General features: G+C 51.6%; 1 protein-coding gene across 2 annotated transcripts in view; it reads left to right on the top strand.

Moving 5' to 3' along the window:
* SEC31A (SEC31 homolog A, COPII component) overlaps positions 1-19995 on the top strand; it is a 37519-nt gene extending 17524 nt beyond the window's left edge. Inside the window, exons 15-28 of one of the 2 annotated variants that reach the window (XM_078875524.1) lie at positions 697-838; positions 1413-1591; positions 3394-3520; positions 4838-4983; positions 5802-5972; positions 6600-6881; positions 7531-7606; positions 8285-8479; positions 9728-10081; positions 12056-12117; positions 13080-13229; positions 13995-14114; positions 15554-15625; positions 17409-19995. In XM_078875524.1, coding sequence (XP_078731650.1) covers positions 697-838; positions 1413-1591; positions 3394-3520; positions 4838-4983; positions 5802-5972; positions 6600-6881; positions 7531-7606; positions 8285-8479; positions 9728-10081; positions 12056-12117; positions 13080-13229; positions 13995-14114; positions 15554-15625; positions 17409-17588 — 2256 coding nt within the window. In that variant the 3' untranslated portion in view covers positions 17589-19995. Of the gene's footprint in view, positions 1-696; positions 839-1412; positions 1592-3393; positions 3521-4837; positions 4984-5801; positions 5973-6599; positions 6882-7530; positions 7607-8284; positions 8480-9727; positions 10082-12052; positions 12118-13079; positions 13230-13994; positions 14115-15553; positions 15626-17408 lie in introns of both variants that reach the window. The other variant, XM_078875523.1, reaches the window with a different exon arrangement.
* Positions 19996-20579: the final 584 nt, after the last annotated feature.

Below are 20579 nucleotides of genomic sequence, written 5' to 3'. Positions count from 1 at the left end.
TGTGGGACATGGCGATTTATTTCACCATACTTTACCATGCTGGTTAATGCGGTTTGGTGAATGCGGGGAGCATAGACGTGGGGGTATCGAAGTACAGTATAACAATGGATTTGGGTGCACCGACCTGTACGAGCCATTATGTAGCCATCCACACCCTCCTGATAACCAATTTGTGTACGGTCATCACCCAGGCTCAAGCCTGCTTAGCTTCTCATACATCTGACGAGTTCGGGCGCGTGAGAATGTCATGGGGATGTTTATCACAGGTGTTTGTTTCTCAGAGAGGCCTATTGAAGGTCACAGGTTGATGCAGGTATGTCTATTGACCTTTCGCACCATACTCAGCCAACCGTGCTAATCGGAGGTGCGGGGGAAGGACAACAAACTAAACACATTAAGCAGTTCTAAAGAAATGCATTTTCAATCTAGATGATTTAAAAGTGCATATCCCCAGTGATTTCCGAATATCGGAAGGAAGAGTTCCAGATGGCCGCAGAAGCGCATCTCAAAGCGCGCGAAGCGGTAACAGTCTTTGTTCGATGGTTAGCCAATAAGGCACGTGAACGAACCGGAGCATCTTCATTGGCTGGCACGCATCGCCCTCCGCGACCAGCGGGTGCGATGCTGCAGTGCGCTGAGCGCATCGGGCTGGCGAGGTGGGCGAGGCTGACGAGTGTGCGCGGTGCCGCCTTGCAGAGCGTGGACGATGAGGAGGACGAGGCCCTCGACAAGGAGGACGAGGTGGAGAGCTTTCCCCCAGGCATTCCAGCTGCGCCCCAAGAGGCCACCGCCACCACCACCACCAGCGATGGCTCCTTCAAAGTCTCCACCACGGCCGGTGGGTGGCACAGACGCGTGCCAGCGCCAATTGCGTTGACCGAAACCGGTTGGCTGAGGTTATCGCAAGCGGTTGCCTGTGACTAAACTTTCAAAGGCAGTAATCGAAGTAGGTTTTTGCTCGATTGAGTGTGTGGCGGTGCTCCTCTCCTCTTTACAGCTGTGCACTAACGATGTGAATTGTGCATTCTTGTGGTGGGTTTGGCACTATTTGGACACACGTGTAAGGTGGACAATGACAGGGAAATTAAAAGCGTGTTGTTTGGGGAAACACGGAAGGAACCGGAAAGAGAGGAAGATCAGACGACGACATCAGAAATTGGTGCCAGAAAGACGTTCGCTAACCTGGGCATATTGGCACAAGACAGAGGAAAGTGGAAACAAATGACGAAATGTGCAGTGGACCATCCTCCGGGCTGTATCGGCCCATGGATCGAGATGATAATGATGGTGGTGGTGGGGTTGCTTCCATGCATACGACCTCCTAACAAAACAATGGGTGTGATTTTTTTTCCGGCCCGAGTACGATGCACTTTGTCGCCGATCACGTTTAACGCTGCGGTGCTTTCGCGCAGACGTGGACGGCCTCATCAGTCAGGCGCTGCTGCTGGGAAACTTTGAGCGAGCGGTGGAGCTGTGCCTGCACGACGGGCGCATGGCGGACGCCGTCATCCTGTCCATCTCCGGCGGCTCCGAGCTGCTCGCCAGCACCCAGAAGAAATACTTTGCACGCAGCCAGAACAAGATCTCTCGGGTGAGAGCGAAGCTTGCGTCCATCCGTTATTTTGTGTCGTGTTTTTGATGGCCGTGAGGTTGCCTCTCCCCCCCCCCCCCCCCCGCTGAGCTGGCATCGCTGAAATCCTTCTGCATTTGAATCCAGGCAGACAACTGCCTGTGACTTACCCAGAGTTTAATGGTCTCAGTCCGGTCACTCGTGACGAGACAAAAACATCAATCACATTGTATTTGGTTCTGCGCTTAATTTCGCTCAATCTTAGCTCTTAAGAATTCTAAATATGGGTTAAACTCGCATGCGACGAACCTTATGCTTAGTAGCAGGGCGGATGGGACTTGTGCTGCCCCCTGGCGTGAGGGTGAACGATGATCTGATTCTCATGGCGGTACCCCGGGGTACCAAATAATACAAAATGGCCGAGGCAATGAAATATTTTATTTTTGGGACACAATTTTTTTCTGGGGTGTATGTAACTCCGCGGCTGGGGTACCAATCAATCCGAAATCAGTGCCACTCCGCGATGTCGAAACGCAGAGAGGACGATTGCGCTGAAACCCTGAACGCTCGCGGTACGCGCCGTAGTGGTGCATCGTGTACAGCTGGTCGAGATGAGTCGATTGCCGCATCGCCGACCATCAACAGACTAAAGATGACTGCATCACGGACATTGTGCGAGAGCCGGGCTACTCTGGTGGGAATTCAGAAGTGGCTCTCCTCTGACCGTTTTATTGCATGGGGTGGGGGGGGCGCAAAAGTTCCGAGTGGATTTTTCATCTTCTGATGTGACACCCTTAATATAATCGGGAAAAAATGGTCGGAAAATGCATGGAGACGCACCAAGTTTTTGATGACTACATGTCGTGTCATTTAATCCCAATACTCTTAGTGGACGCTAGATGGCATCCCTTCATCGCACTTTGTAAGGCGTGGCTCAGCCTGGGCACGTGAGATTCCCTTGGGGGGCCGTGTGTAGGTCCGCGATTCAAGAATCGAATCCTCGTTGTCTCACTCGTTTGCGTGGTGTCTCTACGTGTGTCTCATACAGTTTAGCATGAGTCTGAATGTAAGGTTGGCAAATTTGTGCGTATCATTTTCACGAGTATATAAAAATATTGTTACCCATGCTCATCATGACAGTTTAAGCGTTGATTTGAATATATCGCATTGCTGGGCCCCTACTCAAAGCATGGCCACTGGAGCAAAGCATTGTGTTTTTGTGTTTGTTATGTGCACAGCGATGAACGTTAACCTGGTTTGATTGCTGTGCATGCACAGTGTCGGTGACATTACGCTTCTGAACTGGTGTGCTGGACCTCTCCTAGGTGGACTTAAGCCTAAAATGTGTACTTGGTCCTGTGTGTCCTCGTTCGTTGGAACTTTGGGGAGAAAGGAGGTGGCCGCTTGTGCTCCAAAGTGATCACACTGCCACGGTGGCTAGGAGATGTTAACTACCTCGCCCAGTATACAGGAGGTCGTGGCTTCGATGCTGACCATGACGCCTGTATATTTGGAGTTTTCATGTTCTCCTTGTGGTCACGTGGATTTTTCTCCGGGTTTTACCTCCATTTAGAATCAAACACGCATTTAGACCATTTGGCTGCTATACATTTCGACATGATAAGCCACTTCTCGTTGAGCTATCATTTGTGGCGAGGTCACTTCTTAAAAAGAAACTCTACAGCTCGGTGAGCCTTACCTGGAAAAAAAAAACATGTTTTAACAGTTTACTTTATGCCTTGACCTAAATAGGTGCTTGCTGACAACACCCAACAGGCTACAGAGCTAAGTGGGGTGCTGTGTGTGTGCGTGTGTGCGCGTAGCTGGTGTCTGCGGTGGTGTCGCGCGACTGGGAGGACATTGCTCGCTCATGCGACCTTGACAACTGGAAGGAGGCCTTGGCTGCTCTGCTCACCTATGCCAAACCGCACGAGTTCCCGGCCTTGTGTGGTCAGTGCCAAGTTTGCCGTCGTTATTGTTCATTCCGTTTCTGTGATTTGTAATGCCTTCCAACTGAGGCTTTAACTACGTATGTATGTATGTTGAACTTCTTTCGCAACATACGTTGCCAGCCGTGCTAAGCAGAGGTGCGGGTAAGTTTTCAATCTCGATTTAAAAGTGCACTGCTCTAGTGGCTTCATAGAAATCGGACAGAAGAGCGTTCCAGACGGCCGCAGAAGCGCATCTGAAAGCGCGCGATGCGGTGATGGTCATTGCTCGATGGTTAGCTGGGCTTGCGTATGGAGCAGAAGGGTGACGAGGCGATGTAGATGCAAAACAGCAATTGCAATTTCACATTCAGGCGGTCAAGCCAGGTAACCGTGTCCGCAGCAGCGGAGTGCATCTCAAAAATATAATCCACTGTAAATTAAAGTTTAGTTAAAAATGGTGTTGCGATTTAGAGGCTTGCCCTATAGAAAATTAAATGGTTTAATCAAAGTGTTGCCCAAAACGTGGCGATAAATCAAACCGGCGTTAAAGACATAATGCTTTTTGGCCGAGGCTATAACGTCGCATACCATATGCGTTGCCTCGCCTTTCCACCAAATCGTCACGTATGGCGTCATCTTCTTTAGACACTGGGGAGGCAATATCGTCAATGCTAATTAAACACTCCCAAGGACGGCTCATGTTGGTAAGGATTGCAGAATCCATGCCTGCGATATTTTTTCATTTTGCACACTTTTCAGCTTTTATTCCGTTTTAATTGTTGCGGTCCGTACGTCGTTGCTCAGTGGTGCCCAATCTTTCTCTACCCACCGGCGACTTTCAACCCTCAAAACATGTTGATGGACCACCACGCATTTCTCAAAACTCTGAATCGTAGCATCTGCTGCTGTTCCGCGGACGTCTTCCCGTGGCCTCGCGGGAAGCACCAGTGGCCCGCAGAGCACAGCTTGGGAACCACTGCCATGGTTATTACACCACCTCATGTGTGCGTGCGTGTGTGCGTGCGTGTGTGTGCGTGCGGGAAGTGGTAGTGTAGCGGTCGGCGTGCTTTGTGCGACGAACCCGGCGACCCGAGTTGTATTCACGCACGTGGCCAGCACAAGTGACGATTATCTTAACTGTTTCTGCACCTCCCCTAGGTCTACTCGGCCTCAAATAAGTACCTGGTGCGGTGTGTTTACATTGCCGCTGGGTGTTGGCCAACCACCCCCGCGTGCCCCGTGCCGGCTTTCGTAGGTGCTCGCTAACAGCACTTGCCCCAACAGTCCATTAAGGCTATGCGGTGGGGGGGGGTCTTTGTCTTTGTGCGTGCGACAGACACGCTGGGCTCGCGTATGGAGCAGGAAGGCGACGAGACGCTGTGCGCCCAGGCCTGCCTGTGCTACATCTGCGCCGGCAACGTGGAGAAGCTGGTGGCGTGCTGGGACCGGACCCACGACACCAGCTCTGGGCTGGCCCTTCAGGTGCCCGGCGCCCCCCCCTCCTGCCCCCGTGCTCCCGACAATATCCACTAACAGGCTGCAGCGGCCAATATCACAAGGGCGTCTATGGTGGTCAACCACCAAGCACTCTACAGGCTCTCAAATCCCCGCTTGGCTGCGAAGATCTCACGAGATCGGACGCATTCTGCGTGATTTGGCCTCGGGCTACATTGTAGACAGCGGAGGACCGTGCAACAAAAGTGCTTGTGCTGTACTTGTGTGAGCCCACATCTTGGGGTTGCCGGCTGTGACCAACTCGCACTGACCAGCGTGGGGAGGTCCTCATCCAGCATTGTATTGACTATAAAGCACACATACTTGTTGGTCGTTTATTTGACTTGAATTTCGCCGGCCTTCTGAAGGTTTCTGCCTACAAAATATGTAGGGTGTGTAGGCATATATGCCTACAAAATACATTCGTTTTTTGGGGGGGGGAGGGGGGGTGTTGACAATTGTTGTAAACCTGTTGGATCAACTTTTTACTCCCACATCTGGGGGGGGAGGGGTCCATTTTCTACAACTTTTTTTATTCAGGCTCTTATCATTTATCTGACGTACAAACGGAACGCCTGGCTTTTATAATCAAATTTGCTTCCACACACAAAATAAAATACTAATGAAAATGGCACAACAGTTTTTTTGGGCAACTCCTATGCCACTGCATACAACACTGCAGAGTATAACAGAAAACTCAACTGCTCGCATCTTTAAGCGATCCATCCCCCACCCCGTGTCGCCCGGCACATGTCGTTAAGCGTGCGCGGCGGTGTGTCCTGGTCTGCGTGCGTGGCGTCACCCAGGACCTGATCGAGAAGGTGATGGTGATGCGGCAGTCGATGGAGGCGTGCGGCACTCGCGAGGCGGCCACGGGACAGGCGCTCGCCGACAAGCTGGCGCACTACGCGGGCCTGCTGGCGGCGCAGGGCAGCCTCGCCGCTGCCATGAGCTACCTGCCCGAGAGCGCCACCGAGGTGCGTGAGCCGCCGCTCGCTCCGCCGCTCGACCCCTCGCAAAGGTCACGAGCCCCACGCGGGGCAGTTGTGTCGCCCGGTTGTACGAGCTGTGCCCGTTTCGCCTTGAACCACCGATTTTATTCCAATTGAGATGTTTCGACGTCGTGTCGGGAGCTGAACGTATTGGCGGTACACCGGTGCAGTGTAACACACCGGTCCTCGTAAAACAGTCTTGACAATGTCGCTGTTGCCCTTTAGTGAGCTGCAGACTTTCCATCAGGAATCGTCCGACCAATTCTAGGGCATGGGTCAAATCTACCTTTGGAACACGGAGCCAATGGCCATCAGGGTTGGGTTTCCATACACGACAGACCGTGAAGCTTCGTGTTCAGCTGCTTTAAACATTTGTTTTCCGACTGCTTCGACATCACGAGAACTAATTTTGACCGGGGGTTGCGAATTGTTGGAAAATAAGTAATGATTGAGAAAAACGTGCTTTTTTTTTATACTGCGCACCGGTGTGACGCCAATACTTTCACATGTGAGGAGTTATATCGTCCGCTTATTGACTTCGTGCACGAGCAGATGAGAACTTCCTCGAATGTGATTGCCGCGTGTGCCCATCTGCCGTGTCGTCGACATCAGAGCCAAGTGGTGGCGCTGCGGGACCGGCTGTACCACGCCCAGCAGGAGGTGGCCGGTGCCCAGGCGGCGCCGCCATTCCCTTACACCCGTGCCGAGCTGACCAAGCCACAGCAACAGCAGCAGCATGTCCAGCCTGGGGTTCAACAGCCGCAGCAGCAGCAGCAACTGCAGCAGCTGCAGCAGCCACAGCTGCAGCAACAGCATCATCATCAGCAGCACCAGCAGCAGCATCAGCAGCAGCACCAGCCGCAGCCAGCTATGAAACACCACTACCATCCGCAGGTAGGGAGGTCGCTCCATACCTATAACATAGTTTAGTTTTTCTCCAGCCCTCGCACGAACGGGAACATCACACAGCCGATGCGGCTGCCTCCTACGAAACTAACGGACAGTTAAGTGTTGCCCAGAGTGCGGCTGCGGTCACCAATCTCTAACCAGAAAAGTTTAAAGAAGTTTATTTACCGAGTGAATTCCGTTCAGTCTTGCAGATATTTTTTTGCGTGCGACTTGGCCAGTAGACAACAGCGGCAGCAAAGTGTTACATATGACAAGTCATCGACCACATAGTCACACCACCGCCCAATTTGGATCATTCCCTGGCAGCATTTCAGACTTTCAGCAGGTTAACCCTGCAGCCATTCATTCGCTCACGCACCAATATCAACATGAACATATATAAAAACGTTGCTGATCAACTGTCCGCCATATGGGGAGTTTACCCAAGTCACTCTTGAAAATAAGGTTATCCGGGTTTCTTGAGTTCTCAACGGATACAAAGCAAGAAGGCTCACAATGGTCGAGAGCATATTGCGTTCCCGCTGCATTCCCGCAGTTTTTGCCTGTGTGTGGCCGGCGCAGCATTGTGGTGGGGAGCAAGTGAGCCGAGCTGAGAGTGCCTCCTCTGTCTCTGTCTCTCTCGCTTTGCATGCAGGTGCAACCGTCTGGCCAAGGCTACGCTGGCCATTTGGCCCCACATGCTGGCCCAGGAATGCCAGGAATGCAGGCCGGTAAGCTCTTTTGTCTACTGCATTGGCTCCTAGCAGAACGTTGCAAGAGCTGGCTGACACCTTGATGGTGTTGTATCAGATAGCAGTGATAAGAGAAATGACTGGTGCCAGAGGTGATGTCACTTAAAACATTGTTGCATTTAATTAACTTGCTATGGGGAGGGGTCTGTGTGGAAAGTCATAGGTTACTCCGTGCCATAGGAATTTTGTAATTTCTACCACGGACTCAGTGTTGCAAATACAAAATAAGCACCACGTTCTTTTGAGAAGGGAGACAGTGCTTCTTAGTTTCTACGAACTACACAACTCGAGTTTCAACTCCAGTATTTGTCCCGCGATTGCGTTTGTTAGATATTGTTTTATTATTTGCAGGATGGAGTCTCGTATCTTCCGGGCCGTTTTGCTTCACGGGTTGGCCTGGGGTTTACTGCTTCGGACTTTTAATGGAGCGGAAAAATACGTTCCCGAATATATGTTCAAAATAATATTATCAACGGGCGGAACATTTTATCTTGCATTCAATTAAACTTTTAACAATTAAAGTCACGTTTTGTTAGCAGCCCGGTATTGCCCTTGGACTAGCAAGTACTTAATGGGTACTTGTACTTGTTGACGTAACTCTCGCTGGTAGCATGACTGTGTGTCCAGTCCGTTCACTGGAGGTTTCCCCCACTCCAGGTCCCGGCATGGCCTCCGTGGCCCCAAATCCGCCGGGCCCAGGCTTGTTCACTCCGATTTCCGCGCCACTGCCGGCCGCGGGGCCCATGCAGCCGCCGCCACTGTCATCTGCCGTGGGGCCTGGGGCAGGGCCCAACGCGTACTCGCGTGCCGCCGGGCCCAACCAGGCGTACCCGCCACACCCCACCATAACCGGTGAAGTGTTGCGTCGTGCACAGCGCTCCCTCTCTCTGTGACTTCCTGGCACTGTCTTCGTTAGCCTCTTTATCGATCTTGCACTCTCTCTGTCTGTCTGGTTACTGTATGTATGTATGTTGAACTTCTTTCGCACCATACGTAGGCAACTGTTAATGGAGGTGCGGGGGAAGGACAACAAACAAAACACAAAAAGCAGAAATAAGTTTTCAATCGAGATGATGATTTAAAAGTGCACAGCTCCAGTGGCTTCCTAATATCAGAAGGAAGAGCGTTCCAGACGGCCTGCAGAAGTGCATCTGAAAGCGCGCGATGCAGTGACCGTCTTTAAGCTTTTTGTCTTTCCGTCTTTGTACCTTTGCCTCGAATTGTCGCTCACAGAATGTTTCTTCCTCGCTCTGTCTGCCTGCTTCTTTCTGGCTGTCAAATGCTCTCGTGTGGTCTCTCTGCACCTCTCAAAGTCGCTGACACAGCCCCTTGTTATTAATCTCGGTCATTATATGCCTATGACCAAATCACTGCGAAGCAAGTCTGACCCTTGCCTCTGTTGTAGGGATGAAACGACGAGTTGAAAAACTCAATTAAAATTGATCCTTATGCTGGTGGTAAATGCATTGAGTCACGTGTATGAGAGCCGATTGATTACATTATTTACAGTATGATACTGTACTCGTACCGCAAGGGAAAACCAGTTGATTCCAGAATCGGATCGTGACCGCTCATTGACGATGTTATCAAATTGTGGGGCGGGTCGGTCGTTCCATCCCGAGCATTTTGCATGCTGCCTGTTACGAAACCAGCCGGAATGTGCCCGATCTCATCAGAACTCGCAAGCTAAGCGGACTTGAGCATGGATATTTCTTGGACGGGGCGACCTCCGCGCACGCCAGGTTATTGCAGGTGGCTCTAGAGCCGTGCGGCTACGTGTAGGGCAACGGAGGGCAGTTGAGCAAAATCCATTGCTGTACTGTACTTCTATGCTCTCGCATCTATGCTGGCCCACCTTTACCAAACCGCACTGACCACATAACCCCGACCGACCCCGCCACAGCATGGGGTGGGGGCGGCAGTGGATTGAGAGAAGGGCCACCCGTCTACCCGTTTGCACGCTAACCCCCGCACTCCTCTGCGTCCCCTGACCCCCCCCCTCCACCCCCCTCTTGTCCGTCGCGTGCGCGTCCCATACTCCCCTCTTTGGGCTCGTCCCTCCCCCCTTCCCCCCGACGCCGCTCGCGCAAACCTCCCCAGGCTTCCAGCAGCCGATGCAGCAGCAACCGCTGCCGGCGCCAATGCCGGGGCCATCACCGCACGGCATCCCCCACTTCCCCGGCCCGTCGTACCACCCGGCCCCCGCGCCGGCACCCCCCCTCGGCCCCCCGTCCTCCTACCCCCCGGCCGTGCCGTCGGACCCCCATGCCGGTGGCGCGATGCACGCCCACCACCTGCCCGCCGGTGCCGCTCCCGGCGCCGCGGCAGGCCCCCAGCAGCAGCACGGCTTCCCTGGGCACCCAGGCCAGATTTTCACTCCAGGAGCTCCCTACTCTAGCATGGCCCCTGTTCCACCTCCTCCTGCTGCTGCTGCCGCTACTTCGCAGCACACAGGTATGGCTGCCGAGTCGTCGAGTGCTTTTGCTACTAACGCACGGTAACCGCCAGAGCGTGCTGTTGCAGGCTCTTGTCAAGTGCAAGCCTGCAGTGCTGCCGGGTTTGGCGTCGCATTGCTCCGCCAACCGCCGTTCATTGCTATATAAATCTAATAAAGCAGGGCTCTTGAACTGGTGGCCAGCGGCACGCTTCTGACCCACAAAGACTCTTTAAGAGTGTTTACTACCGAATGGTTTGTTGATTTGTTGGAATATTTCACCTGGAAAAGCCCTTGAAATGGGAGACGTCTGATTTGCAAGGGTGCATGACAAGCACGTAATTACACAAATAGAGACGTTGTAAATCTGACTGGCCCACGGAGACATATGACTGACTGAAGCAATGACAGGGATGATACAGATTATTGAGACAAAATAGTGATTAAACAAGAGATTATTATTATGCTCGTTTATATAGGAAAGCCTCACCGAGTCTCAAGACTTGTTCAGGAGGTTCCCGCAAAGTTTTGACAGCCGGGGAGCGATGTTGCTGTGCACCATCCCAATTGAGTGATTTGCTGGTCATTTTTCAGGTTTGGGATGTTTCTTTGGTCAAAACAAGATCCGTTGTATGTTTTTATTTATTTACGCTATGTGAGGATATGCGAGAACCCGGAGGAAACCCACACACAATGGGGAGAACATACAAACCCATGCAGAACAGGGGGAGAACATACAAACCATGCAGAACAGGGGGAGAACATACAAACCATGCAGAACAGAGGGAGAACATACAAACCCCCGCACAGAAAGGCACCTGAATCAGGGATCGAACCCAGGTCCTTCTTCCTGTGGCGTGCGAGTGTTTCCACCGTGCCACCCTGCCACCCACAGAGATGAGAGAGCCATTGATAAGAGATCAAGATTAGTGAGATGAAAGTAAGATCAACAAGAGAGGTGAGAGACCAGGAGGCCAGAAGTACATGTTAGTGGTCACTTGTACAGACGTTGACTTCGCTATGTCGTTTGACATAACCTATGTACACGTGACGTATTATATCATTTGGCTCATGGCGGAGTTGTAATGGAACTTGCTATAAAACAGCAAATGTATATTTTCAATTGACTGATGTAAAACAGTAAGACTTGCAGTATTATTTTATTGAATGTCATAAAATATAAAGCCCAAAGGTTAGCATTGTTAGGTTGTTTTGTTTAATCACAGCTGGTGATGGTAAAATTTTATTATAGTGGTGATGGGGGTGGTGGGTGCATTGCTGTAGTCATTGTTATAGTGGTGGTGGGTGTCTTGGTGTTTGGTAGTGTGGTGTTGGAGACCAAGATAATTGTGCTGCTGTTGATGGAATTTGTTAACATCCACAGTTTAAAAATCACGCTACGGTGATAAATGTGTGGGCCACAGAGCATTGTGAGATAAACCCATTCCCTACGTATTTGTCAGTCACTTTGAGATGCTGTAGCATCGTAAGTACCCTTGCACCATTCAAGCTCAGCAGGGTGTGTGTGGACACGTTTCCCATTTTTGGCTACCAGCTCTTAAAGGTCCAAGGTGTAAGTGCTTTAAGGTTTCATCCACAAGACTATTAGAGGAATCGTAAATGCTCTCTGGCCACACTAACCTAATGGCAGTTCTCTCTTGCTAATGCTGCCTTAGTGTTTCAGTCCCATTGATGATGATGATGATGTCATCATTGAAAATGTTCACGGTTCCAATGGAAGCGGTGGTGTCGAGAGGAGAGACCGAGGCAGCTGGGCTGAGTGCTGGCCTCGCCACACGCTCAAGGGGCAGTGCCACCCTTCTGTGCGCCCGCGCTTTCTCACCGCGCTTACGTTCTCTATTGCCTTGCACTCTGTTAGGATAAACAGTGGGACCTGTGTCTCCGCTGGTGTGGTTTTATAACTCCCTTTTTGAGGATGAGGACTTGCGTTGTTTTTCCACTGGTCCGCGTGCGCTTTCCTCCCCAACTAGCAGGCGTACAGGACGGCTGGAACGATCCTCCGCCCTGCGTGAGGCAAGGCGGCCGCCGCAACAAGGTGTGTGTGTGTGTGTGGGGGGCCCCTTTTTTAATTGATTTGGTTTCATGAATGGGCAGGTGATGCGTGGAAATAATCTCGGGCAGGTGGCTAGGGCTAACCAGGGCTTAGGCCCTCCACCCCCCCCCCCTCAAACCGCAGAGCATGCGGTAGACTGACGAAGTTGGTGAACCCGTCCCCCTCGGGGCTTGTGCTCTGCTTGTGGTAACCGTGCGCTCCCCTCCTTTTGTACGTTGGTTTTCACGAAAAATTCAAACGTTGTTGAAACGAAGAATATATTTGTCCGCCACCTATGCATCCCTCATGGGTAGTTTCACGAAGGGGAAACTTGATACGGTCTGTTCTTCTATGACGCGGTAGTAGTTACGTTTCTGAAGAACACCGCACTATCAAAAAATTTCGTGATAATAAATAGATAATATAGGGTAAAGCACAGTCCACAATAACGCGTGAGATGCGTACTCAGGCTGAGGAGTGTGGGTTGCGTCTAGAAGCATCCAGCAGCATCCCGCTTTGTGTGATGCTGCGCCGAGGCAGCGGTACGACTTCAATTGCGTCATATCCAATTTGCATCCGCATTATAAAAAATGTGTTCCCTAATACATTCACCGCGTTATATCCAATTCGCGTTATGAAAACACGCGTTATAGAACAGACTGGACTATTATAATAGTGTATGCTATGAAAGTAATTTGCTACAGCTGAGAAAACATAATTTGGAGCTTTCGTGACTGCAGGAATTACTCTTTGATTCTTTCGGTAAAGTCACGTATAAAGAGAGAAAATAAGTATTTAATGTATTATTTCTCTTTATACGTGACTTTACCGAAATAACCAAAGAGTACAGCTGAGAAGTTACATTGACGAGTTAGCTTTTTAACTCTTTTTTTTCTTCCGATGTTTCACATTTGACGTTTCGAGCATTCGCCGTCTGTGCCCCCCGTGGTTTTTTTGTGCCGCAGCTGCCGGAGAACTACGTGCCGCCGGCGCCCATCACAGCACCCGTGTTCGGCGTGGCCCCACTGGAGCCCCAGGGCGGCGCGGCCCAGGCGTCTCACGCCCACGAGCCGAGCCAGGGCCCGCCAGGGGCCCCCACTGAGGCCTCTGTGCAGGTAGGGCACCAGCGCTTGCCGGCTTGGCAGTCGCCGTCAACTCTAAACATTTACGTAATGAAGCTGTAAATCAAGTAATATAGCTTGTCATTGCATGCGATTGTCATGGAAAATACATTGCTGAAGGCAAAACTTTTACGCGTCGATGTGAAGTTACTTCATTAAGAGGCTGACGAGTATACAATGAAGCAGGCTTCGTGGTGTTTTTGGGTAGCTACCAAGTTGTCAGGTGGAGCGGTGTCTACGTTGAGTCAAGGGGCGCTTGAGTGTTATTTGCTTCTGAAATTTTGCAGAGTTATACCGATATAATGAGAGTGTTTTTTAACGCTTTTTCCAGATGTGAATCTGGCCCAAGAGTACCTCCTTGCTCAAATCTTCAAGGGGTTATGGCTCACGTCCACTGCTGCCCTTGAGTTAATGGAAATTCTGTACACCGATGTGTATGTTTATAAGGATCACTCTGCAATCACAATGACTCGCTCCCCCGGATTGGTGATGGGCATACGAGTGGAAAACGCTCAAATGTCTGCACCTGACGTGTCACGTGCCCACCCGCTCTACTGTCCATGTCCTGGCCACCTCGCAGTTCTTTGTTATCCCTTCATGGCCCTGCATTCGGCCACCGCGCTATCAGCGGCAGTGCTTGCTGGCTCCGCGATCTCGAAACGGGCGTTGCATTTGACGGCAAGAACCGGTGAACGTGCTGGTGAGAGACCGTCTTAACGGCGAACAAATATCACTGCCCGCACCCTCCCTTGTGCGCAGCCGCTGCAGTCGCTGCCTGCGGAGAAGATCGTGAAGAAACCCATCCCCGAGGAGCACGGGGTGCTCAAGGTGGTGTTTGACGGCCTCGTGCAGCGCTGCCTGTCCGCTTCCACCGACCCCGTGAGTTCCGCACGTTCCTGCACACCTCGTGGGGCGCTCTCCCGCACGCCCGCACCGCCCAGCATGCGTGCGCTCGCATGCGTCATGTGCGCGGGCACTGGCAAACCTGCGCGTGTTATCGCCCTTTTGCCGTTCCAAGACGTCTGCGAGTTGCAGGGTGGGGTCCCGTTCACCGCTGAATCTCGGAACGCGCAAGTGGTCGGCGTTCATTTTATTTAGAGAGGCTCACCGCAGAGAACTGTAGCAACACGACCACATTCTAGGATAGCTGGGCACCAAACTGTGTCACACGCCCTCCCGCACGGCCTTGTGGGAGCCTCGGTACATCTTCGACCTGTAGACGTACAGATAAAGTTATTTTATTTTGTAAGAAAAACTGATGACGTACACGTACGTCAGTAGAGTGGGAAAGGGTTAACAAGAGCTGAACAAAACGTTACTCTTGGTCTGCTGCTGCAGAGGTGTGTTGACTTGTTTTGGAATGAGATGCTTATAACGCCAACATAATGTATTGAATTGCCTGCGTGATAATTGTAATGATTTGCAACCTTTTATCGGTCCACTGATGGATGAAGGCCTCCCCCGTGCCTTGTCGGTCATGTGGTTGTTTGATCATACTTCACTGTGCTGGTCAGTGCGGGTTGGTTACATGGGGTAGGGGAACAAAGGACCAATTCAGATGTCACTGATCTTTGCAGGCCGGTATTCAAACTCGGATCGCCGGGTTAATCAAGGTGGTGTTTGAAGTGCAGTACTCTAACCACTCCACCCAACTTGATTTTTGTATGTATGTACTGTATGTTGAACGTCTATCGCACCGTACGTTGCTAACCGTGCTAATTGGAGGTGTGGAAGGACAACAAACTTAACACAAAAGCAATTGTAAAGAAATGAGCTTTCAATTTAGATTTAGAAGTGCATAGCTCCATTGGCTTTCGATTATTTTTCGGAAGGAAGAGCATTCCAGACGGCCACAGAACCACATTTATTGATCAGGTAAAGCCCCACTAAGCTATTCGGACTTTTACAGGTGATCATAGCTCATTAAAGTGGCTTAGAAAATACGTGGGGATTTATAGCAGCAGCTAAATAATCTAAACGCACGTTTTTTAAATGTGGAGGCCAAACACAGAGGAACCCGGAGATAAATCAACACGACCAGTACGGGGAGAGAGAACATGCGAACTCCAAACATGCAACGGGCATCGTCAGGGTCACAAAGAGTTAATGCCAATGGCTAACTGCTCAAATGGGTGTGTGGCTGAGCTCATCTGAACCGGTGGTTACTTGTACAGTTTCTACATTTGGCGGCCACTGTTCATTTCCAACAAAGTGGTGCTCGTGGTTCTCAGCTCTGGGGGGGACGATGGCCCGGGAGTCGGATTCCAGCCTAATTGGTTGCGTCTGACGCGCAATGCCACGACGACTTTTGCCCACAGCAAACGAAGAGGAAGCTGGACGACGCGACGAAGCGGCTGGAGTACTTGTACGACAAACTCCGAGAACAGACGGTGCGTGTTCCCAACCCCCGCTGTGTGTGTGTGTCTGTGCACGCGAGTTGGGGAGCGGGAGTGTCGCAGTTAGCGCGCTGCGCTACAAACTCGGCGGTCCGTGTTCGATTCCTGCTCACGGCTGACACCAGTGACTATTATCGGAACCTGTCCTGGGCCTCGCCGAGGTCGACTCGGGCTCAAATGAGTACCTGGTGCGGTACGTAAATATCCCTACTAGGGAGACAAAGGCGGCCGAGCGTAGTGCTGGCCATTCACCCCCTCTTGTGCTGTGCCGGCTTTCATAGGTGCTCGCTTAACAGCACTTGCCCCAACATTCTGTTAAGGCTACATGGGGGTTTTTGTCTTTGTGCGAGTTGGAAGCTGCAGTTGTAGGATACATCACCAGCCCATCATCTTCTCCACTCGTGAATTATTTCTCCCCGAGCTGTAACTATCTCTTTACGGTCTCGCAAACAATCAACCTTGCACCTGCACATGAGCTCATTTCATATCACCATCTCCCCAGTGAACGTTCTCTAGGGCACGTAGATAGAAAATAAAATAATAAAATAAAAATTATAATAATGCATTTAAAATAATAAAATAAAAAATCCCACGACGTTTCAATCGCGACACGAGCGGTCTTCATCAGGCAGAGAGAAAAGAGGGGGGGAAGCCTGCACATGCAGCTGCTTGTGTACGGGTTTCCCAAGTGAGTGGGCGGGGGACGAGAGCTGGGAGGAGGAGAGCTGCGTGGTGCAACCGAAGCGTCGTGGGTTTTTTGCTTTAATTATTTTTTATTTTTATTTTCTATCTACGTGACTTTACCGAAAGAACCAAGAACATTAATTCCTGCAGTCACGAAAGTTTTAAGTCAAAAGTTCTCAAGGGCGTGTTCCCTCCTTTGGCCGCCAGTCAATTGTTCGTCTTGACCCCCCCCCCCCCTCAGACCTTCATCCCGTACGGTGCGTGAAATTCCACGTGCTTACGGCAGGGACTTTTCTTTCCATAGAGCAATTATTTTCTACAAAGGGGTTGAAACCCCACGGGGATGTGGTTGTGGTGGTGAAGTCATCGGCGACTGGGGCGCTGAGGCTGTGGTCAGGCTGCACTTGAGAATGGTGGGCGGCTGCCTGGATTCGAACCAAGGTTTTCTCAACGGTGGCCGCTCAGCGCTCCGACCTCCTTGAAACGGCCGGCCACCTCTAACAATCCTCCATTCTACAAACTAAAATCTCTAGCCAGGGGAGGCAGGGTGATGGGGGTCGTGGAGTCTCGTGCAGATGCCAGATGTTACTCCTGTGTGTGTGTGTGTTTATACTATTCAAAAATAAACTATTTTATTTCACCAAGTAAGGCCCACTGAGCTACTATAAAGCTCTTTTTCAGAAATGACCTGACCGCAAATGATAGCCCTATGAAGTGGCTTATTGTGTGGAAATTTATCGCTGCCAAATACTGTAAATGCACGTTTCTAAATATTGAGGGAAAAACTGAAGGACCCGGATAAAAATCCACGTGACCACGGAGAGACACGCAAACTCCAATTACACAACAGGCATCAGTCGGGATCGAACCCACGACCTCCTCGCCACCGCAGCGCCCAGATTTAGGGGGCTATACGGACACGACACAGACTGGAGAAGAAATGGACTGATTTGGTACGGGAGGATGTGGAGCTGAGTGAACTTGCCGAAGACTGTATTTCAGGCGAGGTAGTTAACATCTCGCCACCGTGGCGCCCGCGTATTCTAATACGTCCATCTTTGCCCCCCCCCATCCCCGCGTGGTCTCGCCACAGCTGTCCCCGCACATCCTGGCGGGCCTGCACGAGATCGCGCGGCGCGTGGAGGCGCGCGACTACCCGCAGGGCCTGGCCGTGCACACGCAGGTGGTGAGCAGCAGCAACTTCAGCGAGATCTCCGCCTTCATGCCCGTGCTCAAGGTCGTCGTGACCATCGCCGGCAAGCTCAACATTTAGGCGGCCTTGGGGGGGACGCCAGAGGATCGGGGGCCCCCCCCCCCACGGCCTCGCCCACCAGGCCGGGTCTCAACGCTCTCCCCGATCCTAGCCGGGAGGTCGCTGCCGCTCGCTCCCATCTGTGGCCAGAACAACGTAGCCCGACCGTCTCGGTATCTGCTCAACGTGCGTGTGACCGGCGTGCGGTAGTCTTTACGGCTGTCGTAGTTTGTGCGTGCCTGTGTGCGTGCCTGTGTGCGTGCCTGTGTGCGTGCCTGTGTGCGTGCCTGTGTGCGTGCCTGTGTGCGTGCCTGTGTGCGTGCGGTTGGTTTTGCAACAGTTTAGCCATGTCGGTGTCTGCTCTCACCGCCTGCTTGGAACGAGTTATCTGCGAAGGTCTGACCAGTTTGCGGCCAGCTCATTTGGTTTTTTAATCTCCTCCACACCAGTCCCGGACCTGCTCAAGTTCCACGTGGCCAGTTTCAGTGCCTCTAACCAGCTCGACGAGCAGTGTAGGCCATCACCATTACGGTGGGGCTAGCAGCTGTGTGATCAAGGCCAACATCTTTGCATTCAAGTTACCAAACTTTCACGTGTACATTAAAAAAAAGAAACGCTTATATTTATGAAATCTACCATTGCGGGTAAACGGACGGTGTTCTTGATTCCACCCTCGTGCACGGCAGCGTTTGGTGTAATGGCAGTCAGCGGTTGGAGCAGACAGGCACCACCTCACCTGGTGGAAAATAATGTTGGTCATTTTAGTTCTTTTTTCTCTGCACGAGTAGTTGCCTTGCCCGGCTGTCACCTTGTGAGTGCCGCTTGTCTGGCTGCGGTCTGTCTCGTGGCCAGCTTGGCAGAGATCCACGTGGCTGGCTGCTGATGAGAGCAGCCTCTGTTCATCGCTCCCTCCCTCCCTGCCTCCCTCCCTCCCTCCCCTCCCTGCCTCCCTCCCCTCCCTGCCTCCCTCCCGTCACACCCAGTTGCTTTCTCCCCAATTGCCCAGCATTCCTCGTCGTCACTCCCCGACTCCAGTGTGCAATTAGGTGGTGGTAGACAAAAACCCAATTGCACTCCACATACACACACACACATACACACACACATACACACACACATACACACATACACATACACACATACACACACATACACACACAAAGACAAAGACCCCACGTATAGCCTCAACAGACTGTTGGGGCAAGTGCTGTTAGCGAGTAGCACATCTGAAGGCCGACACTGCGGACGAGGGGGCGGGTGGCCAGCACCACGCCCGGCCGCATGCGTCTCCTGAGTGGCGATATTTACACATCGCACTAGGTACTAACATAAGGCTGAGTCGACTTAGGGGGAGGCCATGTCTATTCAGATAATCACCAATGTTAGCCATGGTGCCCTGGTAACTAGCCACCGCAGCACTGCGGTGGTTAGGAGATGTTAACTCCCTCGCCTGGTATGCAGGAGGTCGTGGGTTCGATCCCGACTCTTGACACTTTTATATTTGGAGTTTGCATGTCTCTCCCCAGTGGTCGCATAGATTTTTCTCCGGGTCCTCCGGATTTTCCCTCCACATTTAGAAACATGCGTTTAAGAGTATTTGGCTATTATAATTTTTCACACGATAAGCCAATTTGTTGAGCTATCATTTGTAACCCGGGTCACTTCTTAAAAAGAGCTATACAGCTCTGTGGGCCTTACCTGCAAAAATAAAAGTAGGAATAAAACGTGGGTCGCTGAGTTCGTAGCGCAGTGCACCAACCACTACACTCTTGCACCCCACACACACGCACTCAACAGCGTGCATGCACGTGTGTACGCTGGCACAGGTGTTAACATGTGTTTTCACGTGTACACAGATAGGCACACTCGCGCATGCACACGCATGTGTACGCACACGTGCACCCACACACGGACATCACAAGATGATTTTATGTCTACTCAGTAGCTGTGTGTCCAGCAACCGTAAGCCAAATTTTATTTACCTCCAAATACCTTGGTTTATTGGTTGACGAATGAAGATGTGATAGAAATATAATAAAACGATTGTGAACATTTAGAATAAATGCTTTTGACAGCGTTGAGAAAATAAAACTGTAGTCGATCACGTAAATGTCGAGATGGTCTAAATTAGGGCGACGTTGCCGCTGTGCCGTCGGCATTTGCGGCTGTCGGGGACGGCTGGCGGCAAGCGTCCACTCAGGCCCCGGTCGGCGTGGGTTTTTATTCAGCGACAGCTTTTGAAATGAAGTTTCCTTGGGGTAAAGCGCGGTGGTGGTGGCGGCGGCGGCGGCGTGGCGGCAGTGTTAATTAGCATAAGCAGCGTGGACCAAGGTCTCTTAGGGACCGCCGATTGTACTGCTCGTCTTGCGCAATATTAGCACTGTGCTGTGTTTTATGAGATGATGAACATGGACAGGAAAAAACAACGTGACGGGGCTGCCTTGCGTTCTGTTTTCTTGGTGCGTTGCGAGTCTGTCCGTCCGTCCCAGAGCTCCTCTTCGGCAAGGGAAGTCCCACAATTCAGCCTCGGGTGCCTGTGTTGTTTATTTAATGTCAAGCCCGCGGCTCTGTCGGCAGGTCACTTGCAGGCTCCCTCGTGCCGTATTGATCGTGGGGGGGTTGATTGACCATGCAGCATCGCGCTGGCGAGTGCGGCTTGGTAAAGGCCAGGACCCAAGAACCGGTTCGGATATCGCTCGCCACTGATGCAAACGGTGGCCGGGAATCCAAACTCTGTTCGCTCGGGTCCGTAGCTCCGAATAGCTCGGTCGGCACTCGCCCCACGTGTTTAACACGAGCACATTTGACGCTCGTGCCAAATGCCCCAAAAGTTAAATGAAAGAATCAAAACATTCCACTGCTACATCTCGGTCGAGGTTATTGGCATGCGGTCCTCATCTGGTTTAAGGCTCGAGAAATGAAGGTAACCCCCATGGAGGACAAAGTCGTTTGATAAATAAGAAATGGCACTGCTCGGCACGTGCAAAGGCCTGTCCAGTAATAGTTGACGTT

The sequence above is a fragment of the Lampetra fluviatilis genome, chromosome 41 (genome assembly GCF_964198595.1).
Source record: "Lampetra fluviatilis chromosome 41, kcLamFluv1.1, whole genome shotgun sequence".
Taxonomy (NCBI): Eukaryota; Metazoa; Chordata; class Hyperoartia; order Petromyzontiformes; family Petromyzontidae; genus Lampetra; species Lampetra fluviatilis.
Note: the sequence above shows the minus strand (reverse complement) of the source record. Positions and strands in the feature narration are given on the sequence as shown.